The following is a 22,673-nucleotide window of genomic DNA, read 5'->3' on the forward strand; positions in this document are numbered from 1 at the left end:
TATGAGATAAGAAACAGAACCTGAGAAACTGTGTAGGTTGGTCCACAAAGTGCTAACAACAGGGATCCCACTGTTGGGGGTATATTCCAGAAGAAACACACTCAGAAGTAGAAGGGATCTCAAATTTTCCCCATTACCCACTTTTTTTGCTGCTTGAGTTTTTTTTTTGGGTCCAGTCGTGGGGCCTGAACTCTGGGCCTGGGCTCTGTCCCTCAGCTCTTCAGCTCAAGGCTAGCACTCTACCACTTGAGCCACAGCGCCACTTCCGGCTTCTTTTTGCTTATGTGGTGCTGAGGAATCGAACCCAGGGCCTCAGGCATGCAAGGCAAGCACTCTACCACTGAGCCACCTTCCCGGCCCTGCTGCTTGAGTTTTGTACTGTGTGTGTGTGTGTGTGTGTGTGTGTGTGTGTGTGTGTGTGTGTGTGTGTGTGTGTGTGTGTGTGTGTGTGTGTGTGTGTGTGTGTGTGTGTGTGCGCGCGCACACGCATGCCCGCATGCACAGGCATACTTTTTTGTCTTTCTTTTTTACAGTCTCCCAAGTCAAAAGACTTGATATAAATGTATCAGGTGTTTAAGAAGTGCAGGTGAAAACACGTTGCCAGTTTAGGAGCAGCAAGGGCCTTTTGGCAATCCCCATTTTACAGACTATAGAAAATGGAGGCTCAGCAAGGAGGGAGCTGGGCAGGGTTCTTCCCAGGGCTGCTGGAAGCAGAGCCCTGCTCTTCAGTGGGGACCACCCCGCCTTCCTCCCTGGAGTGTGCAGTTGGAAGCACCAGATGCTCTGGCAGGAGCCAGAGAGATGCCATCTGTGAGGGAAGCCTATTCTTAGAGAGCAGAGACAGTGGGCGGTGGCACCTCCCCCCATCCTTCTACAGCACTGGGGGGTGGGGGGAGAGTGTTCAGGAGGGCAGGTGGCCAGACTTTACCCTCAGCTGGGGGTGAGCAGAACAGACTAAAACTGGGGTGTACTCCACTCTCAGGACCCCACTTCCATCCACGTCTGCACACAATGTCAGAAATGACAGCCACATTTATTGAGTGCTCACTGCACAAGTCATACCATTGAATCTCCAGGCCCCATGAGCTGCAGGCTGTTAGAAGGCCTACCTTGCAGATGAGGAAATAGGCCAGTTTTGTTGGAGACCCCACAATAGCAACCCCCCAAGAGAAGTGCATTATGCAGTCCCAGAAAGCACTGGCCCAGAGGGAAGGAGAGAGGCAGGGAGGTAGGAAAGTGAGAGGACATAATATCAGCTCCCAGCTTAGGGAGCCAAAGCAAAGCCTGTGCCCCAAGGCTATCCTACCCACAGGCCAGGGCTACCGGCAGTCACATCTCAGCCCTTATTTGAGGTTGCTTCAGGGGCAAATTTGTCCCCAGCACTTAAGGCCTGCTGCAGGCCCTGGTGACAAACAGAGTCCTCGGCGGAGAGATGTGGGGTAGCAACAGAGGTTGCTGGTGTGCACAGACTTGGTAAACTGAAGGGGACAGAGGCAGGGTGCCCTCACCCTCTGCTAGAAAACTAGCCTGGCCATAACTGACCTCTTCTCTACCCTACCTACAACCTCCAAGGTGGGAAAAGGAAAAAAATAAAAAAAGATCTTCAAAATCTGCTGTGAGCCAGGCACTGGTGGCTCACACCTGGAAACTTCGCTACTCAGGAGGCTGAGACCTCAGGATTGCAATTTGAAGCCGGCCCAGGCAGAAAAAATTAGTGAGACTCTTATCTCCAATGAATCAGCAAAATGTTGGAACTGGAGGTGTAGCGTAAGTGGTTAGAGTGACAGCCTTAGGCAAACAGAAGCGCCCAGTGAAAAGTGCAAGGTCGTGAGTTCAAGCCTCAGTACTGGCACACACTTAAAAAAATCTACTGTGAGCTTGTAGTAATCCATCGTGGCTGTGAACACTGTAGAACCAGACATAAGCCCACATTCATTACCCAACAGCTCTGACTGGCTGGTCACGTGAGATAATTAGTAATGGTTGCCCCTATAGCATCCCCAACTACTTCATAACTCAGGTTGGGGAGGGGGAGTGGCTCAGAGCAGCAGTACCAGGGCCACCTTTGAGTCAGAAAAAAGTGTCGCCCAGCCCAATCCCACTGAGTCAGAACCTGTGTTTTAAATAAGCTCTCCATTAACCCAAGAGACATTCTAAGAGATAGAGACTTATGAGGAAGTTCCACAGAAGTATTTCTAGTAGACCAAAGGTCTCAAGTTAGTACCCAGGGGCCTTATTTTCCTGAAGACTTGTCTAGGGTGGTGGTTTCAAAAATTTCAAATTGCCGGGCTGGGAAGATAGCTCAGTGGTTAGAGCACTTGCCTTGCAAGCATGAGGCCCTGGGTTCAATTCCTCAGCACCACATAAGCAAAAAGAAAAAAAAAAAAGCTGGAAGTGGTGCTGTGGCTCAAGTGGTAGAGCGCTAGCCTTGAGCTGAAGAGCTGAGGGACAGCGCCCCGGCCCAGAGTTCAGGCCCCACGACCGGACCCCAAAAATTTCAAATTGCCTGCCAGTGGCTCACGCCTGCAGTCCTAGCTACTCAGGAGGCGGCTGAGATTTGAGGATCATAGTTCAAAGTCAGCCCTGGCAGGAAAGTCCATGAGATTCTTATCTACAATTAACCCCCAGAAAACCAGAAGTGGCGCTGTGGCTCAAGTGGTAGAGTGCTAGCCTTGAGCGGAAGAGCTGAGGGACAGCACCCAGGCCCAGTGTTCAAGCCCCAGAACCGACCAAAAAAAGAAAAAAGAAAAAAAATCTCCCACACAAGTCTCCAATTCATTGTGCCTCTCTGCTACAGAGCACCCCTGAAGATTTCCATTTATGCCACTGAAAGCTTGTACAGGCACGTTGAGTTTGTCTCAAACGCCAGCTCCTATAACCTGATAACATTTGCAATATATGGCTTAGGTTTCTAAATTTAAAGTAAGGCACTGAAAAAGAAACAAGGGCTTTGAAGTCAGACTGATTTGGGTTCAAAACCTGTCTTGGCGGCTGGGAAGGTGGCTCAGTGGTAGAGCACTTGCCTTGCATGCTCGAGGCCCTGGGTTCGATTCCTCAGCACCACATAAAAAAAAAAAAAGCCGGAAGTGGCGCTGTGGCTCAAGTGGTAGAGTGCTAGCCTTGAGCTGAAGAGCTGAGGGACAGTGCCCAGGCCCAGAGTTCAGGCCCCACGACCGGACCCAAAAAAAAAAAAAAAAAAAAAAAAACCTGTCTTGGCTAATATGCTTAGTTATATTTCTTTGGCCAAGTGATTTTCTTCTTTCTGACCCTCAGTTTTTAAATCTATAAAATGGGAATCAAGATAGATACTTTCAAGGTCATTATAAAGATAAGGTATAGATCAGGAGCTGGTGGTTCACACCTGAAATCCTAGCTACTCAGGGGGTTGGACTGAAGATTGCAGTTTGAAGGCTGGAAAGTTGGTGAGACTCCTTATCTCCAATGAACCACCAGAAAACCAGAAGTGGTGCTGTGGCTCAAAGTGGCAGAACACTAGCCTTGAGTGGAAAAAACACAGGGACAGTGCTCTCGCTGAGTTCAAGCCCCACAACTAACCAAAAAAAAAAAAAAAGATGACATGTGCAAAGGAGTCAGGAGTCAGGAAGCCACTGGCAGAAGGCAGCAGCTATAGTCATAAAGGTTCAATATGCACACCTGCGATGACTATGGTTACTCTCATTTTATGAGAAACTGAGGCTCTGAACGGTGAAGAGCCTCTTCCACTGTAGCCGTAGGTCTACAATGTGCACTACCCTCGCAAGTGTTAGAATCTGTGTTACCTGGCAGAAAGCTACCAGCTTTATGTGCTATGGCTTAGGACAAGAAAAAAAATATATAAAATAATTCATCAATTTTTATGTAATTGTATGTTAAAAATACTATTTGAGTATATTAAGCTAAAATATAGAACTAAGATGAATGTCATATTGCTATGTAGCCCAGGCTGGCCTGGAACTTGAGATCCTCCTGAGTCAGCCTCTTTTGTATTTTTAAAAAAGTAGATGCTAGAAAATAAACATAAAAAAATTTTTTTTCTGCAGTGCTGGAGACAGAACCTAGAGCCTCACACATATCAGGCTTTTTCTAAGGGACAGTGAGCTCTAGAACTCCAATTACAGCACCTGAGACAAGAAACAGTATTTAAAAAAAAAGTATTTGCAACCCACTGCCCACCAGCAAGGAGCCCTGATACTAAGCATAGTGGAAGAATGATTTGTACCCATCAGAAAGAGACCCTCCTCTAGGAGAGTCTTCCTTTAAGCTAATGTGCCCTGTGGCCCAGAGAAGGTAAGACTTGCTGGGGCCTCACAAGCTCAGCAGCGAGGCTGGAAACCAAGGCTAAGAGTCCTCAAGCTGAGCCAGCCGCTTGCTGCACCATTCAAAAGCACCTATGGGATGTGAAAATCAGTGTTTTGATTCTAGCCCATGGACCCCTGGGCTAACACGCGTTGGAGTGTGAGGCCCGTGACTGTGAGGTGGCAAGATCCTCTAGGAGGGTTTGCTGATGGAGCCAGACTTGGAGCAGCACTGGACGCTGCCTGGAAGTTGTTCAGGTGGAGGCGTTCCCATAAGCACCTTGGGGATGCTGTTACTTGGAGGGGCTGCTCTTGTTGTAGATGAGGAAGTCTGAGATGTCGTGCCACACGTTGCTGTCCTCGTACAGGTAGGTCATGGAGGACTGCAGAGAAGGCTGCAGTGTGGGCCGGTGGTATTCAAAGAGCCACAGCACCAGCCCCCAGACCACTGCCGTGTGCAAAGAGAACACATTCCATTTGACCTCAGGAATGTAGCCCTTCTCCACAGCCAGGCGGCACAGGGCGAACAGGAGTCTCGAGGTCAAGTACATGTTGATCTGCAGCGAGGGAAGAGCAAGGATTATTGGTGAGGACAGTCTCTGGGAACCTCCCTCCCTCCTCCCTGTCCAACGCATGGAAGCAACTGCTGTGCAGGACTGCCTTGTATCTGTTAATGTACAAGACAATTTGAGGGGTCAGGGACCTGGGCTCATACCTGTAATCCTAGTTTCTCAGGAGGCTGAGATCTGAGAATCCTGATTCAAATCCAACCCAGGCAGGAAAGTTCATGCAACTCTTATCTCCAATAAACTACTCAGAAAAAGCTGGAAGTGGTGTGTTATGGCTCAAGCGGTAGAGCACCAGACTTGAGCAAAAAAAGCTAAGGGGGGAGGGGCTGGGAAGGTGGCTCAGTGGTAGAGCGCTTGCCTTGCATGCCTGAGGCCCTGGGTTCGATTCCTCAGCACCACATAAGCAAAAAGAAAAAAGCCGGAAGTGGCTCTGTGGCTCAAGTGGTAGAGCACTAGCTTTGAGCTGAAGAGCTGAGGGACAGCACCCAGGCCCAGAGTTCAGGCCCCACGACCAGACCAAAAAAAAAAAAAAAGCTAAGTGGGGCTGGGAAGGTGGCTCAGCGTTAAAGTGCTTGCCTCACACGTACGAGGCCCTGGGTTCGATTCCTCAGCACCACATAAGCAGAAAAAGTCGGAAGTGGCACTGTGGCTCAAGTGGTAGAGCACTAGCCTTGAGCTGAAGAGCTGAGGGACAGCGCCCAGGCCCAGAGTTCAAGCCCCACAACTGGCAAAAAAAAAAAAAGCTAAGGGACAGCACTCAGGCCCAGATTCAAGGCCCAACACCAGGAAGGATGGAAGGATGGATGGATAGATAGATAGATAGATAGATAGATAGATAGATAGATAGATAGATGATAGATAGATAGGTAGATAGATTGAAATGAAAGAAAAAAGAAAAGCTATAAAAGAGACATTTCCAAATGTATATCTGTCAATATATTAGCATTTGGAATATTTAAAAATCTTCTTTAAACAATAAGTAAAAGAAGACATTCTAATTAAAAAGTGGACAAAAGGGGCTGGGAAGGTGGCTCAGTGGTAGAGCGCTTGCCTTGCATGCGTGAGGCCCTGGGTTCGATTCCTCAGCACCACATACCAGAAAAAATAAAAAAGCCAGAAGTGGCGCTGTGGCTCAAGTGGTAGAGTGCTAGCCTTAAGCTGAAGAGCTGAGGGACAGTGCCCAGGCGCAGAGTTCAGGCCCCATGACCGAATCCAAACCCCCCCCCCAAAAAAAAAAAGTGGACAAAAGGAGGACTGGGAAGGTGGCTCGGTGGTAGAGTACTTTCCTCCAATGCATGAGGCCCTGGGTTCGATTTCTCAGCACCACATAAACAGAAAAAGCTGGAAGTGGTACTGTGGCCTAAGTGATAGAGTGCTAGCCTTGAGCTGAAGAGCTGAGGGACAGCACCCAATTAACCACCAGAAAACCGGAAGTAGCACTGTGGCTCAAGTGATAGAGTACTTGCCTTGAGCTGAAGAGCTGAGGGACAGTGCCCAGGCTCAGAGTTCAAGCCCCAAAACCAACCAAAAAAAAAAAAAAGAGGACAAAGGAATAAATTTTTTTTTCCATTGGTTGTGGGGCTTGAACTCAGGGCCTGGATGCTGTCCTTGAGTTCTTTAGCTCAAGGCTAACGCTCTACTACTTTGAGTCACAGCGTCACTTCCAGTTTTCTGGTGGTTAATTGGAAATACAAGTCTCACAGACTTGCCTGCCTGGGCTGGCTTCAAACCATGATACTCAGATCTCAGCCTCCTGAGTAGCTAGAATTACAGGTGTGAGCCGCCAGCATCTGGCATCATTTCTTTCTTTTTTCTTTTTCTTTCTTTTTTTTTTTTTTTGGGGGGGGGGTCCGGTTGTGGGGCCTGAACTCTGGGCCTGGGCGCTGTCCCTCAGTTCTTCAGCTCAAAGCTAGTGCTCTACCACTTGAGCCACAGCGCCATTTCCGGCTCTTTTCTTTTTGCTTGTGTGGTGCTGAGGAATCGAACCCAGGGCCTCATGCATGCAAGACAAGCGCTGTACCACTGAGCCACCTTCCCAGCCCGTGCTTGCTTTCTTTCTTTCTTTCTTTCTTTCCTTCTTTCTTTCTTTCTTTCTTTCTTTCTTTCTTTCTTTCTTTCTTTCTTTCTTTCTTTCTTTCTTTCTTTCTTTCTTTCTTTTGCCAGTTGTGACCCTGAATTCTGGGACTGGGTACTGTCCCTCAGTTCCTCAACTCAAGGCTAGCACTCTACCGCTTGAGCCACAGCACCACTTCTGGCTTTTTCTGTTTATGTGGTGCTGAAGAATCGAACCCAGGGCCTCATGCATGCGAGGCAAGCACTCTACCACTGAGCCACCTTCTCCCAGCCACCCCTTTTTTAAAATTGAGTTTATCAAACAAAGAGAAATAAAGTCCACTCAGGAGAGTAAGGAACAGACCCAGAAACCAGAAGCAAACATTTCACCAAAGTCCTTATTTGCCACGAGGGCAATGCAAAGGAAAAGCACAATGAGATATGCCTATCAAAATGGCTAACATTAAAAATGTAATAAACTACATGCTGGCTAGGAGGCAGAGAAACCACATCATTCTTATATTCCTGGTGGGAATGTAAGATGGTACAATTATACTGGAAATTTGGCAGGTTCTACCTTCCTTCTCCCTTCGGCAGTTTCTCTTAGAACTAAACATTCATGGACCATACAACCTAGCAAGTGCATCTTGGGCATTTTTCCCAGAACAATGAAAATGTATGTTCACATAAACACCTGTACAGAAATGTTCTAGTAAGTTATATTTGTAATACCCCAAAGCTGGAAATAATGCAGACATGACCTTCAAAGAGTAAATTCTAAAACAAATTATGGCTAGGTGCAAATACTCCTAGCTCAGGAGGCTGAGTTCTAGGGGACTGTAGTTAGAAGAAGCCAGCCCAGGCAGAAAAATCTGTGAGACTCTGTCTCCAAGATAATCAGCAAAAAGCAGGGCTGAATAGGCATGGTAGAATCTCAGCCAAGCAAGCAAGTTGAATGAGCATGAGCCCCTGAGTTCCAGCCCTGGTACCACTAAAAAAACAAGCAAACTGTGGTACATCTATAAAATCATCAATAAAATTAAATAGCTGGGAACTGAGATGTAGCTCAGTGGCAATGCACTTGCCTAACAAGTGCTGAAATTGCCTAGTACCAAAAAGAAAAGCCCTACCCCCACCAAAAAAAAAAATAGTTACAAATAAATAGTTGGCACTGGTGGCTCATGCCTGTAATCTTAGCTACTAAGAAGGCTAAGATCTAAGGATTAAGGTCAAAGCAAGCTTGAGATAAATCTGAGAGACTCTTATCTCCAATTAACCAGCAAAAAGCCAGAAGTGGATCTGTGGCTCAAGAAGTAAAGCCATGCAAGAACATACATAAGGCCCTGAGTTCAAGATTCCAGTACTAGTATCAAAAATAAATCTGGCGGGGGCTGGGAAGGTGGCTCAGTGGTAGAGCGCTTGCCTTGCATGCATGAGGCCCTGGGTTCCATTCCTCAGCACCACATAAGCAAAATGAAAAAAGCCGGAGGTGGTGCTGTGGCCCAAGTGGTAGAGCACTAGCCTTGAGCTGAAGAGCTAAGGGACAGTGCCCAGGCACAGAGTTCAGGCCCCATGACCGAAGCCCCCCCCAGATATTAATTAATTAATTAATTAATTAATTAATTAATCTGGGCACTGGTAGCTCACACCTGTAATTCTAGTCACTCAGGAAGTTGAGATCTAAGAATCACTGTTCCAAGTCAGCTGGGGCAAAAAAGTCCATGAAACTCTTATCTCCAATAAACAACTCAGAAAAAGCCAGAAGCGGTATTGTGGCTCAAGTGGTAGAGCACTAGTTTAGAACAAAGAAAGCTCTGAGTTCAAGTTTCAGGACTGGTACAAATAATAATAATAATAATAATAATAGTGGTATGAAAATTAAAGATATAATCTTTGATTTAGGTACTTAGGCCATGTGGATATTAGAAGTCTCTGCTTATCAATAATGATTTTTCACCTTGGTTTTTGTGGTTGTAAAATCGAACTGTAACTCTGCTTCTGCTGCGAACTAAATGTGTCACTCCCATCTTTTGTTCTATACCCCAAGCTTCCTATCAACAGTCCCTAGGCAGAAGACCCTGGTGGAAATTGTAAACACTTCTGAAGTGACCATTGGCCAAAATGGACAAAGAGCCTAACTGCGCAGGCTTAAGTCCTCCCCTCCACCCCTTCTAGTCAAGAATGCTTAAAAGCTGATGTAGGCTGGCACTCAGGGCCGACCCCTAAGATCCCCACAGTCCTGATGCGACAGCGCTTTGTTCTTTCGCTCAAATAAAACTTTGTGTAACTCACAACTCATCAGTGGTTTTTGGGTCCTATTGTCTATTGATTCCTGGACAATACAATACTACTACTACTACTATTACTACTACTACTACTAAGCAAATAGACAAAAAACAAAGCCAGGCATTGGTGGCTCCTATCTATAATCCAAGCTACTCAAGAGGCTAAGATTTGTGGATTAAGGTTCAAAGCCAGACAAGGCAGGAAGAAAAGTCCATGAGACTCTGATTTCCAATTAAATATCAAAAATGCTGGAAGTAGAGCTGTGGCTCAAGTGGTAGAGTACTACTTTTTAACAAAAAGACTCAAGGAGAGTGCTCAGGACCTGATTCAAGTTCCAGGACCAATACCCCCTCAAAAAATTTATTAGTTAAAAAATAGTTTAGCTGGGCACCAGCGGCTCACACCTGTAATCCTGGCTACTCAGGAGACTGAGATCTGAGAATCCCAGTTCAAAGCCAGCCCAGGCAAGAAAGTCTGTGAGACTCTTATCTTCAATAAACCACTCAATAAACCAGAAGTGGCACTGTGGCTCAAGTGGTAGAGCTCTAGCCTTGAGCTGAAGAGCTGTGGGACAATGCCCAGGCCGAGTCAAGCCCCACAACTGACAAAAAATAAAAATAAAAATCCAGGGAGTTACGCTGAATTAAAAAAAAAAAAAAAACAGCCGGGCGCTGGTGGCTCACGCCTGTAATCCTAGCTACTCAGGAGGCTGAGATCTGAGGATCGCGGTTCAAAGCCAGCCCGGGCAGGAGAGACCGTGAGACTCCTATCTCCAATAAACCACCAGAAAACCGGAAGTGGCGCTGTAGCTCAAGTGGTAGAGTGCTCGCCTTGAGCTGAAGAGCTGAGGGACAGCGCCCAGGCCCAGAGTTCAAGCCCCACAGCCGACAAAAAAAAAAAAAAACAACTCCAAAACAGTTCCCAAAGGTTATATACCATATGATGACACTAGAGTCTTGTTCAAATGATGTAATTTTGGAATTGGTAGTTATCAGGGGACAAGAAAGGGGATAGACTTAGGGACTTAGACTTTAGGACTTTGCATGTCAGTGAAATTTCTGATTAAAAAACAACAAAAGCTGGGCACCGGTGGCTCAGGCCTGTAATCCTAGCTACTCAGGAGGCTGAGATCTGAGGATCAAAGTTCAAAGCCAGCCTGGGCAGGAAAGTCTGTGAGACTCTTATCCAATTAACCACCAGAAAATCGGAAGTGGCAACTGTGGCTCAAGTGGTTGAGTGCTCGGGGTGGAGTCCTGGGGCTCGGATTCAGGGCCTGGGAACTGTCCCTGAGCTGCTTTTGCTCAAGGCTAGTACTCTACTACTTGAGCCACAGTGCCACTTCCAGCTTTTCTGTTTATGTGGTAATGAGGGATCGAACCCAGGGCTTCATGCATGCTAGGCAAGCACTCTACTACTAAGCCACATCCCCAACCTGTTTTTGTTTTTTTGTCAGTTATAGGGCTTGAACTCAGGGCCTAGGCGCCATCCCTGAGCTCTTTTGCTCAAGGCCAATGCTCTACCACTTTGAGCTATAGGCCCACTTCTGGGTTTTGAGTGGCTAATTGAAGATCAGAGTCTCACAGTCTTTTCTGCCTGGGTTGGGTTGGTACTGCGATCCTTAGATCTCAGCCTCTCCTAAATAGCTAGAATTACATTGTGAGCCACCTATACATGGCTCTATAGTCTGTTTTTTATTATATATCTCAGGCGCTTAGATGCGTACCAGGCACAGTCTCCATTTTAAACATTTTTTCAGACTGTTTCTTCTTGTGTGACCTTGGTGGATTGTATCTTTCAGGAAATGATCTCTTTCATATTGGTTATCCATTTCATGTTGTTACTTACAATACTCATAGTATTCTGTAGTATTCATATCCTTCTCTCTCTTTTTTTTTCCTTTTTTGGCAGTACTAGATTTGAACTTAGGGTAATGGGAATCTGCAATCCCCAAAATATGAAAGTCCATGCCCCTTCCCTGTTAACAACACTTCAGGCCAAGATCACAAAGCAAAGCCCATCCAAAAATACTTTTCGTACTTTCCAGCCACCAGGACCCTACCTGTCAACCCTGCCCCCAGCCCGTCTCTGTCTCTTGACTTCCTTCAAGTTACCATGGCAACCCTCTTCAACTTCCTATTAAAGTTGATCTGGTCTGTTGAGGTCCTTTTCTGCTCTTTATTCTTTTTTTTTTTTTTTGGTCGGTTGTGGGGCTTGACCTCGGCCTGGGCACTATCCCCTAGCTCTTCTGCTCAAGGCAAGTGCTCTACCACTTCTGATTTTCTGAATGGTTTATTGGAGATAATATTAGTGATAAGAGTCTCACAGACCTTCCTGCCCTGGCTGGCTTTGTTTCCTAACATATGGTGTCAAATCCCAGCAGTTGCCAGACACGGATGGCTCATATCTGTAATCCTAGCTACTCTGGAGGCTGAGATCTGAGGACTGCAATTCAGAGCCAGCTCAGGCAGGACCGTCCACAAGACTCTTATCTCCAATTAACCACCAGAAAACCTGAAGTGGCGCTGTGGCTCAAGTGGTAGAGTGCTAGCCCAGCAACGAGAGAAGAAACAAACAAGCAACAACAACAACAACAACAACAACAAAACCCTGGGAGTTCCCCAGAGGACTTCTGCCTAGAAGGGGACTCCATCTATTTCCTCTCCCTTTCTTTCTCTTCTCTTTTCCCTTTCTGAAACAGTGGCGTTCAGAGAGCCAGTCAGTCCCTCAAGCCTACTTAAGAAAAGGGGTGTGGAAGCCCATCCCTTCCACTCCAGAAGACTACACCCTCACCTGGTCATGGCTTTGGTTACTTAAGCCTAAGTAGGTGAGGCAAGATCCTGACCTAGGTCTGGATTGATAAACTCTGCTGTTAGTCCACTGTCACCTAATCTCTCTCTCTTCCCTCCTCTCTCCTTCCCCTCCTCTCTCCCTCTCCCCTCTCGCCACTCCTCTCTCTCCTCCCTTTTCTACCCTCCTTCTCCCTCTCCCTTTCCCTCTCTCTACCTCCAGACCAGAGATCATTCACCATTGCATCACCTATACGCAACCAACCAGTCATAAGCACCTCCCTTTGGGTGTTGTGAGGTGGGTACTCTACTGCTGAACCATGTTTCTAGCCCTGTTTTTTGCATAGGTGAATTTTTAAATTTTAATATAGCTTGCTTAACCTCATATATCCAAAATCAGTATGTGATCAATATGAAAATGTTGAAGTATTTTATATTTTTTTTAACTTTTTATTGTGTGTGTGTGTGTGTGTGTGTGTGTGTGTGTGTGTGTGTGTGTGTGTGTGTGTGTACTAGAACTTGAACTCAGGGCCTGGGCACTATGCCCCACAAAGTAACACAAGTCCAACAATGACTTGGTTTATAGATGGAGAAACTGAGGAGGGAGTGATTTTTCTCAAGGTCATATAGGGACCTTAGACATGGAAGACAGCCAAGAGTATATCTCAAAGCCCATCTCTAATTCTATACCTAAGTCATACCAGCCTCTCCCAGCCCTATCTCGGGGGAGGATCTTTACCTGGCTGTTGATGCTATTGTTGTCTCCAAACACTAGGAGGCCCCCAACAAAGGCAGCTAGGAAAGAGTGCACGGGGTAGGTCTTGCCTTGCACATGGGACTGCAGGGCACACAGACTCTTATAGACGCACACAAAGCAGGCCAGGTTCCGGGAGTGGGTGTAGGTGGACTGCAGGATGGTCCTCAGCTTCTCCTGGAGGCTGCACAAACACAGAAATCCCCCTGTGAGTTCAGGGCCAGTGGTCCCAAGGCCTTTGCCCACTAGATATGAACTGAATAAAGCAAGGAGCTCCGGGGGCCCGAGCTCATTCAACCCTAGGCTTCTACCATTCATGTCCTTCAGGAACTGACTCAAGACAATCCTCAGAAAGCCATTCCCTGACAGCTCCATACCATACCCCACCCCCTTCTCCTACTTGGCCCTTTTTGTTCTTACCACCACTTGACACTAAAGGGCTTGTTTATGACTCTCCCCTGCCCCTGCCCAGCCTAGTTGAAAAGTAGAGTCTACATATGGCTGTTTGATCCTAAGGACCAGACAGTGCTAGCATTTATTACTTCATTTTTGGAGTGATCATGTGAAGAAACGAATGAGTTCCTATTATGTGCTGGATCTGGAAATCTGATGCTGAGAAACAGACCTGCTTGCTGACCTCATGGGACTTTTGAGAGGGAAACACCACCACAAAGACAAGCCATACACTGACTTTTGACAAGAAGTTCTGGGGCCCAAGATGGGATCAATGAAGTGAACAGGCATGGTGATTACATCCCAGGCATGAGCAAAAGCCCTAAGAAGGGGCAGAAAGTAGAGAACAAAGGAACAGGGAGAGGCCATTGGGCTAAGAGCAGAGAAGTTGTGGAGAGAGGATATGGGGCAGTAAGAGGTAGTGGGGTAATTTTGTCTTCCTGTCAGGATTGAAGGGAGGTGATTCAATGTATTTTTTAGAATCACTAGAGGGCAGTGAAGAAAAAGCAGGGAGGAACAGGAGTGGCACAAGTAAATGCTCCAAGGGCTTAGGAAGGAAGCTATAAAAACCTGTGAGGTTGGGCTGGGAAGGAGGCTCAGTGGTAGAGCGCTTGCCTTGCATGCATGAGGCCCTGGGTTCCATTCCTCAGCACCACATAAGCAAAAAGAAAAAAGCCAGAAGTGGCGCTGTGGCTCAAATGGTAGAGCGCTAGCCTTGAGCTGAAGAGCTGAGGGACAGCACCCAGGCCCAGAGTTCAGGCCCCATGACCAGAACCAAAAATAATACAACAACAACAAAAAAAAAAACTGTGAGGTTGGCTAGGTGCCAGTGGCCCATACCTGTAATCCTAGCTACTGAGAATGAAGGTTCAAAGCCAGCCCAGGTAGGGAAGTCCATGAGACCCTTATTACCAATTAATCACCAAAAAAGCCAGAACTAGAGTTGTGGGTCAAGTGGTAGAGCACTAGCCCGAACCACAAAGCTCAGGGACAGTACTCAGGTCCTGAGTTCAGGCCCCAGGGCTGGCATGCACACATAAAACAAACCCTGCAAAGGGAATGTTATTATCCAGGACCAGCAGGCTCCCACCCCATAGGCACACGGCCCACAAGACTGCCAGTTGTTGTTGTGTGTATGTGTATCAGTCCTGAGGCTCAATGGTTTGGCTTTCCCAATAATCTCTTTTCTACCTGAACCATATGCCAATCTCCTTTCAGAGACTACTGAGTAGCTAGGATTAAAGGTGTAAGCAACCAGCACCTGGCCCAATTGTCAGTTTAAGGTCAGAAAGCAGTATTGCAGCAGAGCATGGTGGTATACTCCTGTAATCCTAGTACTTAGGAGGCTAAAACAGGAGAATAAAGAGTTTGGGACCAGGCTACACAGTAAGAGCCTGTCCCAAACAAAAAGCTAGTTTTTCCCAAGGAATCTTCCAGTATCTAAGTATTACTGATCCCACCTTTTTTTTTTTTTTTGGCCAGTCATGGGGCCTGAACTCTGGGCCTGGGCGCTGTCCCTCAGCTCTTCAGCTCAAGGTTAGCACTCTACCACTGGAGCCACAGTGCCACTTCCGGCTTTTTCTGTTTATGTGGTGCTGAGGAATCGAACCCAGGGCCTCATGATTGCAAGGCATGCACTCTACTGCTGAGCCACCTTCCCAGCCCACTGATCCCACCTTTGATACTGCCCTCCTCACCTGCCTGGCCAGCATTGCACTTGGGCCTCCATGTGGCTCACTGGGGTCATTGCCGCGGTAGCCTAATGGCCTAATGTCTACCTACTTCTGCCCTTGCGGTGTTCCCAGCCCCCAAGTAAATGACTAATCCTCATCTGTTGAAACAGGTCAAAGAAGCCAGGCCCAGTGCTGCAAGCCTGTTGTTCCAGCTGCTCAGGAGGCTGAGTCAAGAGGATCATTGGAGCCCATGAGTGTCAGACCAGCTCAGCAATATAGCAAGACCCTAACACAAGACTTAAATCTAAGCCAAACCTAAACACTTAAGGGTTTTAAGTCAAATAATGGCATAGTCCCACTCAAAATCTTGTATCAATCCTAGTTTACTTACAGAAAAGCCAAACTTCTCTCTTTAAAGCTGGAAAAGCCTGTCCCAGATTACTGTTGTGAACCACCCCTGCCCCCCTCCCCGCCACTTTTTATGGTCTCCCTTCTTTGAACCACTCTGCTCCAAGGCTCCTGGTATCTCAGACATGATCTGCCTCAGGGCCTTTGAACTGGCTGATTTAGCATCCAGGAACACTCTTTCCCCTGGTAAGTACTAACCAACTCTTATCGCCTTCAAAGGTTTTCTCTAATGTCACTTCCTCACAGAGGCCTTCCTTATTCAGTTCTGTAGAGTGGGCCACTTCCTCTAGCACCTCCAATCTTCTCTCATTTTTCCTCTGTTCCAATTTTTCTTTTTTCTTTTTTTTTGATCCGGTCATAGGGCCTGAACTCTGGGCCTGGGTGCTGTCCCTCAGCTCTTTAACTCAAGGCTAGCGCTCTACCACTTGAGCCACAGCGCCACTTCCGGCTTTTTTCTTTTTGCTTATGTGGTGCTAAGGAATCGAACCTAGGGCCTCATGAATGCAAGGCAAGCGCTCTACCACTGAGCCACCTTGCCAGCCCTGTTCCAATTTTTCTTGTCCACAGCCTATGATTATCTTTTAACATAGCATCTACTGGCCTTATTCATTATGTTTATTTTCTGCCACACCCTGCTAGAAGGTAAGCTGTAGGAGGGAGGGGATCTTTGTCTAGTTTCTTCACTCTGTATTAGTAGCACCTAGTGTAAGTCAGCAAACGCCCCTTCACGGGCCCAGCTACTGGCTAAGTCTCTAAATATCTCCTGGTCTTTTCACATTCCCTATCGCCCCCAGTCCTTGGGAAGGGTGGAACGTGCCAAACACTCCCTTAAACAAACTGACCAAATGTTCCCGTAAAGCTTTTATCTTTAGCTCTTTTCTGCTTAAGGGTCTTGCCAAAAAAGTCTCTAACATTAAGTCCTTTCAAAGTTATGGCCGCCCACCTTTGCCTCCCCTATTTCAGACTTCGGACTCCCCTTTGCCACCCCCCCCCCCTGCAATGCTGTCCTCTCTCCTTCAACACCTGTGTACTTTCCTCTGGAAATATGTGGGCCAATATGACCTTAAGCCCTCCACATTGCCCTCCAGGGCCTCCATCAATGCTGGGGATCTAGTGTAAATTACCTGCCACCAGTACCTGGGTCCACCAAGCTCTCTGCTAAGTGGGAGGGACTCTATTCAGTAACTCTCTCTACTCCCACAGCCGTGCAGGTTCAGGGCTGTCCACACTGGATTCACATCCGCTACGTTAAACATCATGTGACTGATGGACCCTCATATATCTCTGAGCCAACTGGACCCCTATCTCTACAGATATAAAAGACCAGACCTGGTCTTCCTCCAGTCACCAAGGAACCAGAGGGCCCTGCCAAGGACAAGTAAAATCCCCATGACCATCAAGACCTTGCTCAGCTTTCTATATAGTACCTGACTCTCCCCCCATTGGCTACATCGCCCCTCTCAGCAGGAAGTAGCTCCAGAAGAGAAGAACTTTGCCCATACTCCTTACCTGCTACTGTGCATATTTAACCAAAAAGGGGGGAAATGTAAGTCATCAAAGACCCCTTCACAGGCGTGAGCCCTGCACTCCATGGCAGAGCCTATGGGGCAGGTGAGGCATCTCCCACCTCCTGCCTGGGTAAAACACCACCAGCCCCCCGCTGAATAAAAGGGGCCTCCAAGGAGCCAAACGGCACCATTTTCTTCCTTTCCTCATGAGAACTTGGCCTGATCACCTCTACATGACCTTGTTGGCATGGTCTTTTGGGCTACTTTCTGCCTGAGTTACATTTTCCTTTCACCTAGAACCAGGTTTGGCACATGATAAGTCCCCAATAAATATTTGATGAATAAATGGATGGATTTAGGGTTTTTTCCTTTTTTTTTTTTTTAGTTTTTGGGTTTTTTTTTTTTTGGGGGGGGTCAGTACTGGGGCTTAAACTCATAGTCTAGGTACAGCCTCTGAGCTTTTTTGCTCAAGGCTAGCACTCTATCACTTGAGCCAGAGCTCCACTTTCAGCTTTTTTTTTTTTTTTTTTTACTAGTTAATTAGAGAAGAGTCTTATGGGTTCCTGTCTGAACTGGTTTCAAACCAAGATCCTCAGATTTCGGCCTCCACTGGTGAGCCTCTGGTACCCAGCTAGATTTGGTTTTTAAGAAAGTCTCAGAAGAGATTCAGATTTGGTTTAAAAAAAAAAAAAGATTCAGGGGCTGGGAAGGTGGCTCAGTGGTAGAGCGCTTGCCTTGCATGCATGAGGCCCTGGGTTCGATTCTTCAGCACCATATAAGCAAAAAGAAAAAGTCGGAAGTGGTGCTGTGGCTCAAGTGGTAGAGTGCTAGCCTTGAGCTGAAGAGCTGAGGGACAGCGCCCAGGCCCAGAGTTCAGGCCCCACAACCGGACCCAAAAAAAAAAAAAAAAAAGATTCAGATTCTAATCTTAAAAAAAAAGATTTGTGAGCCGGGCGCTGGTGGCTCACGCCTGTAATCCTAGCTACTCAGGAGGCTGAGATCTGAGGATCGCGGTTCAAAGCCAGCCCGGGCAAGAAAGACCATGAGACTCCTATCTCCAATAAACCACCAGAAAACCGGAAGTGGCGCTGTAGCTCAAGTGGTAGAGCGCTCGCCTTGAGCTGAAGAGCTGAGGGACAGCGCCCAGGCCCAGAGTTCAAGCCCCACGACCGACAAAAAAAAAAAAAAAAAAAAGATTTGTGGGGGCCGGGAAGGTGGCTCAGTGGTAGAGTGCTTGCCTTACATGCCTGAGGCCCTGGGTTCGATTCCTCAGTACCACATAAGCAAAAAAAAGAAAAAAGCTGGAAGTGGCACTGTGGCTTAAGTGGTGGAGTTCTAGCCTTGAGCTGAAGAGCTGAGGGACAGCGCCCAGGCCCAGAGTTCAGGCCCCATGACCGGACCCAAAAAAAAAAAACATTTGTGGCCAAAAGCAACAAACAAAGCTAAATTAATCAATTAAAAATACAAAGGAAAGCCAGGCGTACTAGTGGCTTATGCCTGTAATCTTAGCTACTCAGGAGACTGATCTATCTATCCGTCTTGGTTCAAAAACAGCTTGGGCAGGAAAGTCTGTGAGACTTTTTTTTTTGGGTCCGGTCGTGGGGCCTGAATTCTGGGCCTGGGCGCTGTCCCTCAGCTCTACAGCTCAAGGCTAGCGCTCTAACACTTGAGCCACAGCACCACTTCCAGCTTTTTTCTTTTTGCTTATGTGGTGCTGTGGAATTGAACCCAGGGCCTCAGGCATGCAAGGCAAGCACTCTACCACTGAGCCACCTTCCCAGCCCCTCTGTGAGACTCTTAACTCCAAATTAACCATCAGAAAACTGAAAGTAGAGCTGTGGCTCAAAGTGGTAGAGTGCTAGCTAGCCTTGAGTGAAAAAGCTCAGAGTCAGCGCCCAGGCCTTGAGTTCAAAGCCCCATGACAAAAAATAAAAAACAAAAACCAAACAAAGGAGGAAGTTCTACAAGTTGAACTTGGCCCACAGGCTGTGCGTCTGTGACCCTATTAGTTCAGGTGAGCTAGAGGATCTTGTATACATCAACACTGGATCATAGACACCTGAGAAGGCGCTTGAGGAAAGGTGATGGGAGATCAGAGGAGAGAACCAAGACAGCTTTCCCAAGGAGGGGACCCCCATAGCACACAGGGGCCAGGGAGGGGGCCAGGAAGGAAGCAAAGGTGGCTAGAGGAGGAATGCGGTTTCCAGGAGGGGTGCTGTGTGCGTGTAACTTGCATGCAGCATGTACACAGAATGGAGATGAACTCTGCGTGTCAAGGACCTCCCACAGTGGACGGAGGGCAGGCATGGCAGAGCTGGGGCAGCTGCACAAACCCTTAAAGCCACATCTAGAGGTTGGGCTTTTGAGGAAGACAGTGGGGAACTTGAGGACCCAAGGTGGACTTTAGAAGGTGTGACTGGGGACAGGAGAGACCTAGCTAGGAAGCGGCTTACTACCATCCTGGCACTACGGGCAGGCACATCGTCTCCCCGCTTAAGCTGTATGCAGACCGGTGCTCACCTGCCACTCTTGAAGAGAAGTGTCATGACCAGTGCGTGAGGAGCCCGGATTTTGACTCCATAGCTGTAGAAAGAGAAGGGCATGGTTAAGATGGCATTACTGTGTTGCTTTCTTTCTAGACTCTCCTTCTGATCTCTTGTCCTCACTCCCCACTTCTCATCCAAATACCACATTGGGAGGGGAAATAATGATGGCTCCCAGTTAGATCTGGATTCAAACCTCAGCTCTTCCTGAAGTGTGGCCTCGGGCTTGTCATTTCACTTCATTAAGTCTCAGTTTCTTTCCCAACCACAAAAAGGGATGCTAGACTTCAGAGGAGTGGTTACAATTCTTTTCTTGAACTCAGGGCCTCGAGCTCTTGCTTGGTGTTATTGCTCAAGGCTGGCACTCTACCACTGGAGCCACAGCTCTACTCTGGCTTTTTGCTGGTCAATTGGAGATAAGAGTCTCATGGACTTTTCTGCCCTGACCAGCTTCAAACCACGATCCTCAAATCTTAGTCTCTTGAGTAGCTAGGGAGCCACCAGTGCTCAGTCCCTAGTTACAATTCGGATGGACTCTAACTCGGCACTATGCCCCTTCAATCCTGCTCCAGCCATGATGGTCTCCCTACAGTTCCTGTCCCATCAGGTTCTCTGTCTCCAGGTCTTTTTTTTTTTTTTGGGGGGGGGGGGGGAAGGTCCGGTCGTGAGGCCTGAACTCTGGGCCTGGGCGCTGTCCCTCAGCTCTCCAGCTCAAGGCTAGCACTCTACCACTTGAGCCACAGTGCCACTTCTGGCTTTTTTTCTTTTTGTTTATGTGGTGCTGAGGATTGGAACCCAGGGCCTCATGCATGCAAGGCAAGCACTCTACCACTGAGCCACCTTCCCAGCCTGTCTCCAGGTCTTTATACAGTCTGTTCCTTCTTTAGGCCTGGAATGCTCTTCATACGCTTTACCAATTACCTTCCGGTGGTGACTAGGGCCTCTGCAAAGGCTTCCTGAGCCCCTAAAATTTTAATTTAATTTTTTCTGAATTTCAATAGGTTATACAAGGGGTTTCAATGGAACAGATCCATCAAAGTGCACAATGCTTACTGTTGAGTCACTCCTTCTCTCATTCTCCCCATCCCTACCCCCAGACTCATTTAAACTTTGCTGCTGCTGCTGCTTCTTTTTTTTTGGTCCGGTCGTGGGGCCTGAACTCTGGGCCTGGGTGATGTTCCTCAGCTCTTCAGCTCAAGGCTAGCGCTCTACCACTTGAGCCACAGCACCACTTCTGGCTTTTTTTTCTTTTTTCTTATGTGGTGCTGTGGAATCGAACCTAGGGCCTCAGGCATGCAAAGCAAGCGCTCTACCACTGAGCCACCTTCCCAGCCTCCCCCCCCTTTTTTTTTTTTGCCAGTCCTGGGGCTTTAATTCAGGACCTAGGCACTGTCCCTGAACTTCTTCTGCTCAGGCTAGCACTCTACCACTTGAGTCACAGTCCTATTTCTGGCTTATTCTGTGTATGTGGTACTGAGGAATCAAACCTAGGGTTTCATGCATGCTAGGCAAGCACTCTACCACTAAGCCATTCTACCAGCCTACCTTTCCCATTTCTTTTTTTTTTTTTTTTTTTGGGGGGGGGAGGGGCGGTCCGGTCGTGGGGCCTGAACTCTGGGCCTGGGCACTGTCCCTCAGCTCTTCAGCTCAAGGCTAGCGCCCTACCACTTGAGCCACAGTACCACTTCCAGCTTTTTTCTGCTTATGTGGTACTGAGGAATCAAACCCAGAGCCTCATGCATTTGAAGCAAGCACTCTACCACTGAGCCAACTTCCCAGCCCCATACAGATAGGTTTCAATCCTGTATCAAGTTATGAGTACAACATATCTTGATCAATGTCACCACTTCTGTGGTTCACCCCCATTATTTCTCCTCAATCTCATTTCTAATCATTGCTGCTGCTCCTCTTCTTTTTTTTTTTTTTTTTTTTTCCGGTTGGTCATGGGGCTTCAACTCAGGGCCTGGGTGCTGGCTGTCCTGAGCTCTTTTGTTCAAAGCTAGTTTGTGTTCTACCACTTTTGCCACAGTGCCACCTAGGATTTTACAGGTATAGGCCACCAGCGCCTGGCATAATTCTTATTTTTAAGATTCAAACTCTTTACCCAGATTCTCCTCTGACTGCTTATTTATGGGACTATGAGAAAAAGACCATGTTCACTTTCATTGTTTTTTCTATACTCAAATGGGTAATAAAAAGAAAATGGTATTGATGCCAATCCACTACTGTGTTTTGCTGTGTACACTTGGATAAATCATGTAACATCTTGGAACCTCCCTTCACCCAGCAATAAAAGGTATTTTCTATTTCAGAGTTGCTGACAATCAAGAAAAAGGATCATTTCTCATTCTTCTTGATTGAACACCCTGACTCTTATTCCTAACCAAGTCCTGCAGCTACCTGACCCTGCTCTTATTTTACCTAAAGATCCTCAACAGCCTCTTTCAAGACAGTGGTCATGAGCCATATACTGTTGTCTCCTAAATATCTGGGAATGTTCACTACAAGCATGTTTTGAAACAACAAATGACTACAATCAAACTCAAGTCCATATGTAGGGGCTACTGGGTAAAAATCAGTGAGTGATCCCACCATTCAATGGTAGACTATAGAGCTATAAAAAATAGGGCAGCTACTGGGGCTGGAGCTAGGGGAGATTGCCTGACATAGCTGAGATTCTGGGTTCCATCCCCAGCACAGGAAAAAGAATAGGGAATGGAAGAGAAAATGAGAGATGGAAGCCAGGTGCTGGTGGCTCATGCCTGAAATGCTAGCTACTCGGGAGGATAAAATCTAAGGATCATGGTTCAAAGCCAGCCTGGGCAGGAAAGTCCATGAGACTCTTATCTCTGCTGAACCACCAGAAAACCAGAAGTGGTGCTATGGCTTAAAGTAGTAAAGCACTGGCCTTGAGCATAAAAGCTCAGGGACAATGCCCAGGCCCTGAGTTCAAATCCTATAATGAACCAAAAAAAAAAAAAAAAGAGGTGGGGGAAGGGGGAAGGAGGAAAGAGGGGAGGAAAGTGGGAGGGGAAAGAGAAGGAAGAGGAAAAAAAAAGAGATGAGATTTCAGGTACTGGTGGCTCATGCCTGTAATACTAGCTACTCAGGATGCTGAGATCTGAGGATCGTGGTTAGAAGCCAGCCCAAGAAGGAAGTTTATAAGATTCTTATCTCTGTGGGAATGTATACTAATACAACCACTTTGGAAAGCAGTCTGGAGGTACCTTGAAAAGCTAAATATAGACCTCCCCTATGACCCAGCCATACCACTCCTAGGCATCTACCCTGAACAACAGGAACCAATATACAAAGACACATGCACTTCCATATTCATTGCAGCACC

General features: G+C 47.2%; 1 protein-coding gene across 1 annotated transcript in view; it reads right to left on the reverse strand.

The window, feature by feature from the left end:
- Positions 1 to 1,014: 1,014 nt before the first annotated feature.
- Pxmp4 (peroxisomal membrane protein 4) overlaps positions 1,015 to 22,673 on the reverse strand; it is a 29,476-nt gene continuing 7,817 nt past the window's right edge. The window contains exons 2-5 of the mRNA XM_070007076.1: positions 19,305 to 19,367; positions 12,728 to 12,926; positions 3,208 to 4,852; positions 1,015 to 2,979 (exon numbers count right to left, since the gene is read on the reverse strand). Of these exons, the coding sequence (XP_069863177.1) occupies positions 4,589 to 4,852; positions 12,728 to 12,926; positions 19,305 to 19,367 (526 nt within the window). The 3' untranslated portion in view covers positions 1,015 to 2,979; positions 3,208 to 4,588. The remainder of the gene's footprint in view (positions 2,980 to 3,207; positions 4,853 to 12,727; positions 12,927 to 19,304; positions 19,368 to 22,673) is intronic.

The sequence above is a fragment of the Dipodomys merriami genome, unplaced genomic scaffold (assembly GCF_024711535.1).
Source record: "Dipodomys merriami isolate MVZ:Mamm:240054 unplaced genomic scaffold, mDipMer1.0.p SCAF_7, whole genome shotgun sequence".
Classification (NCBI taxonomy): domain Eukaryota; kingdom Metazoa; phylum Chordata; class Mammalia; order Rodentia; family Heteromyidae; genus Dipodomys; species Dipodomys merriami.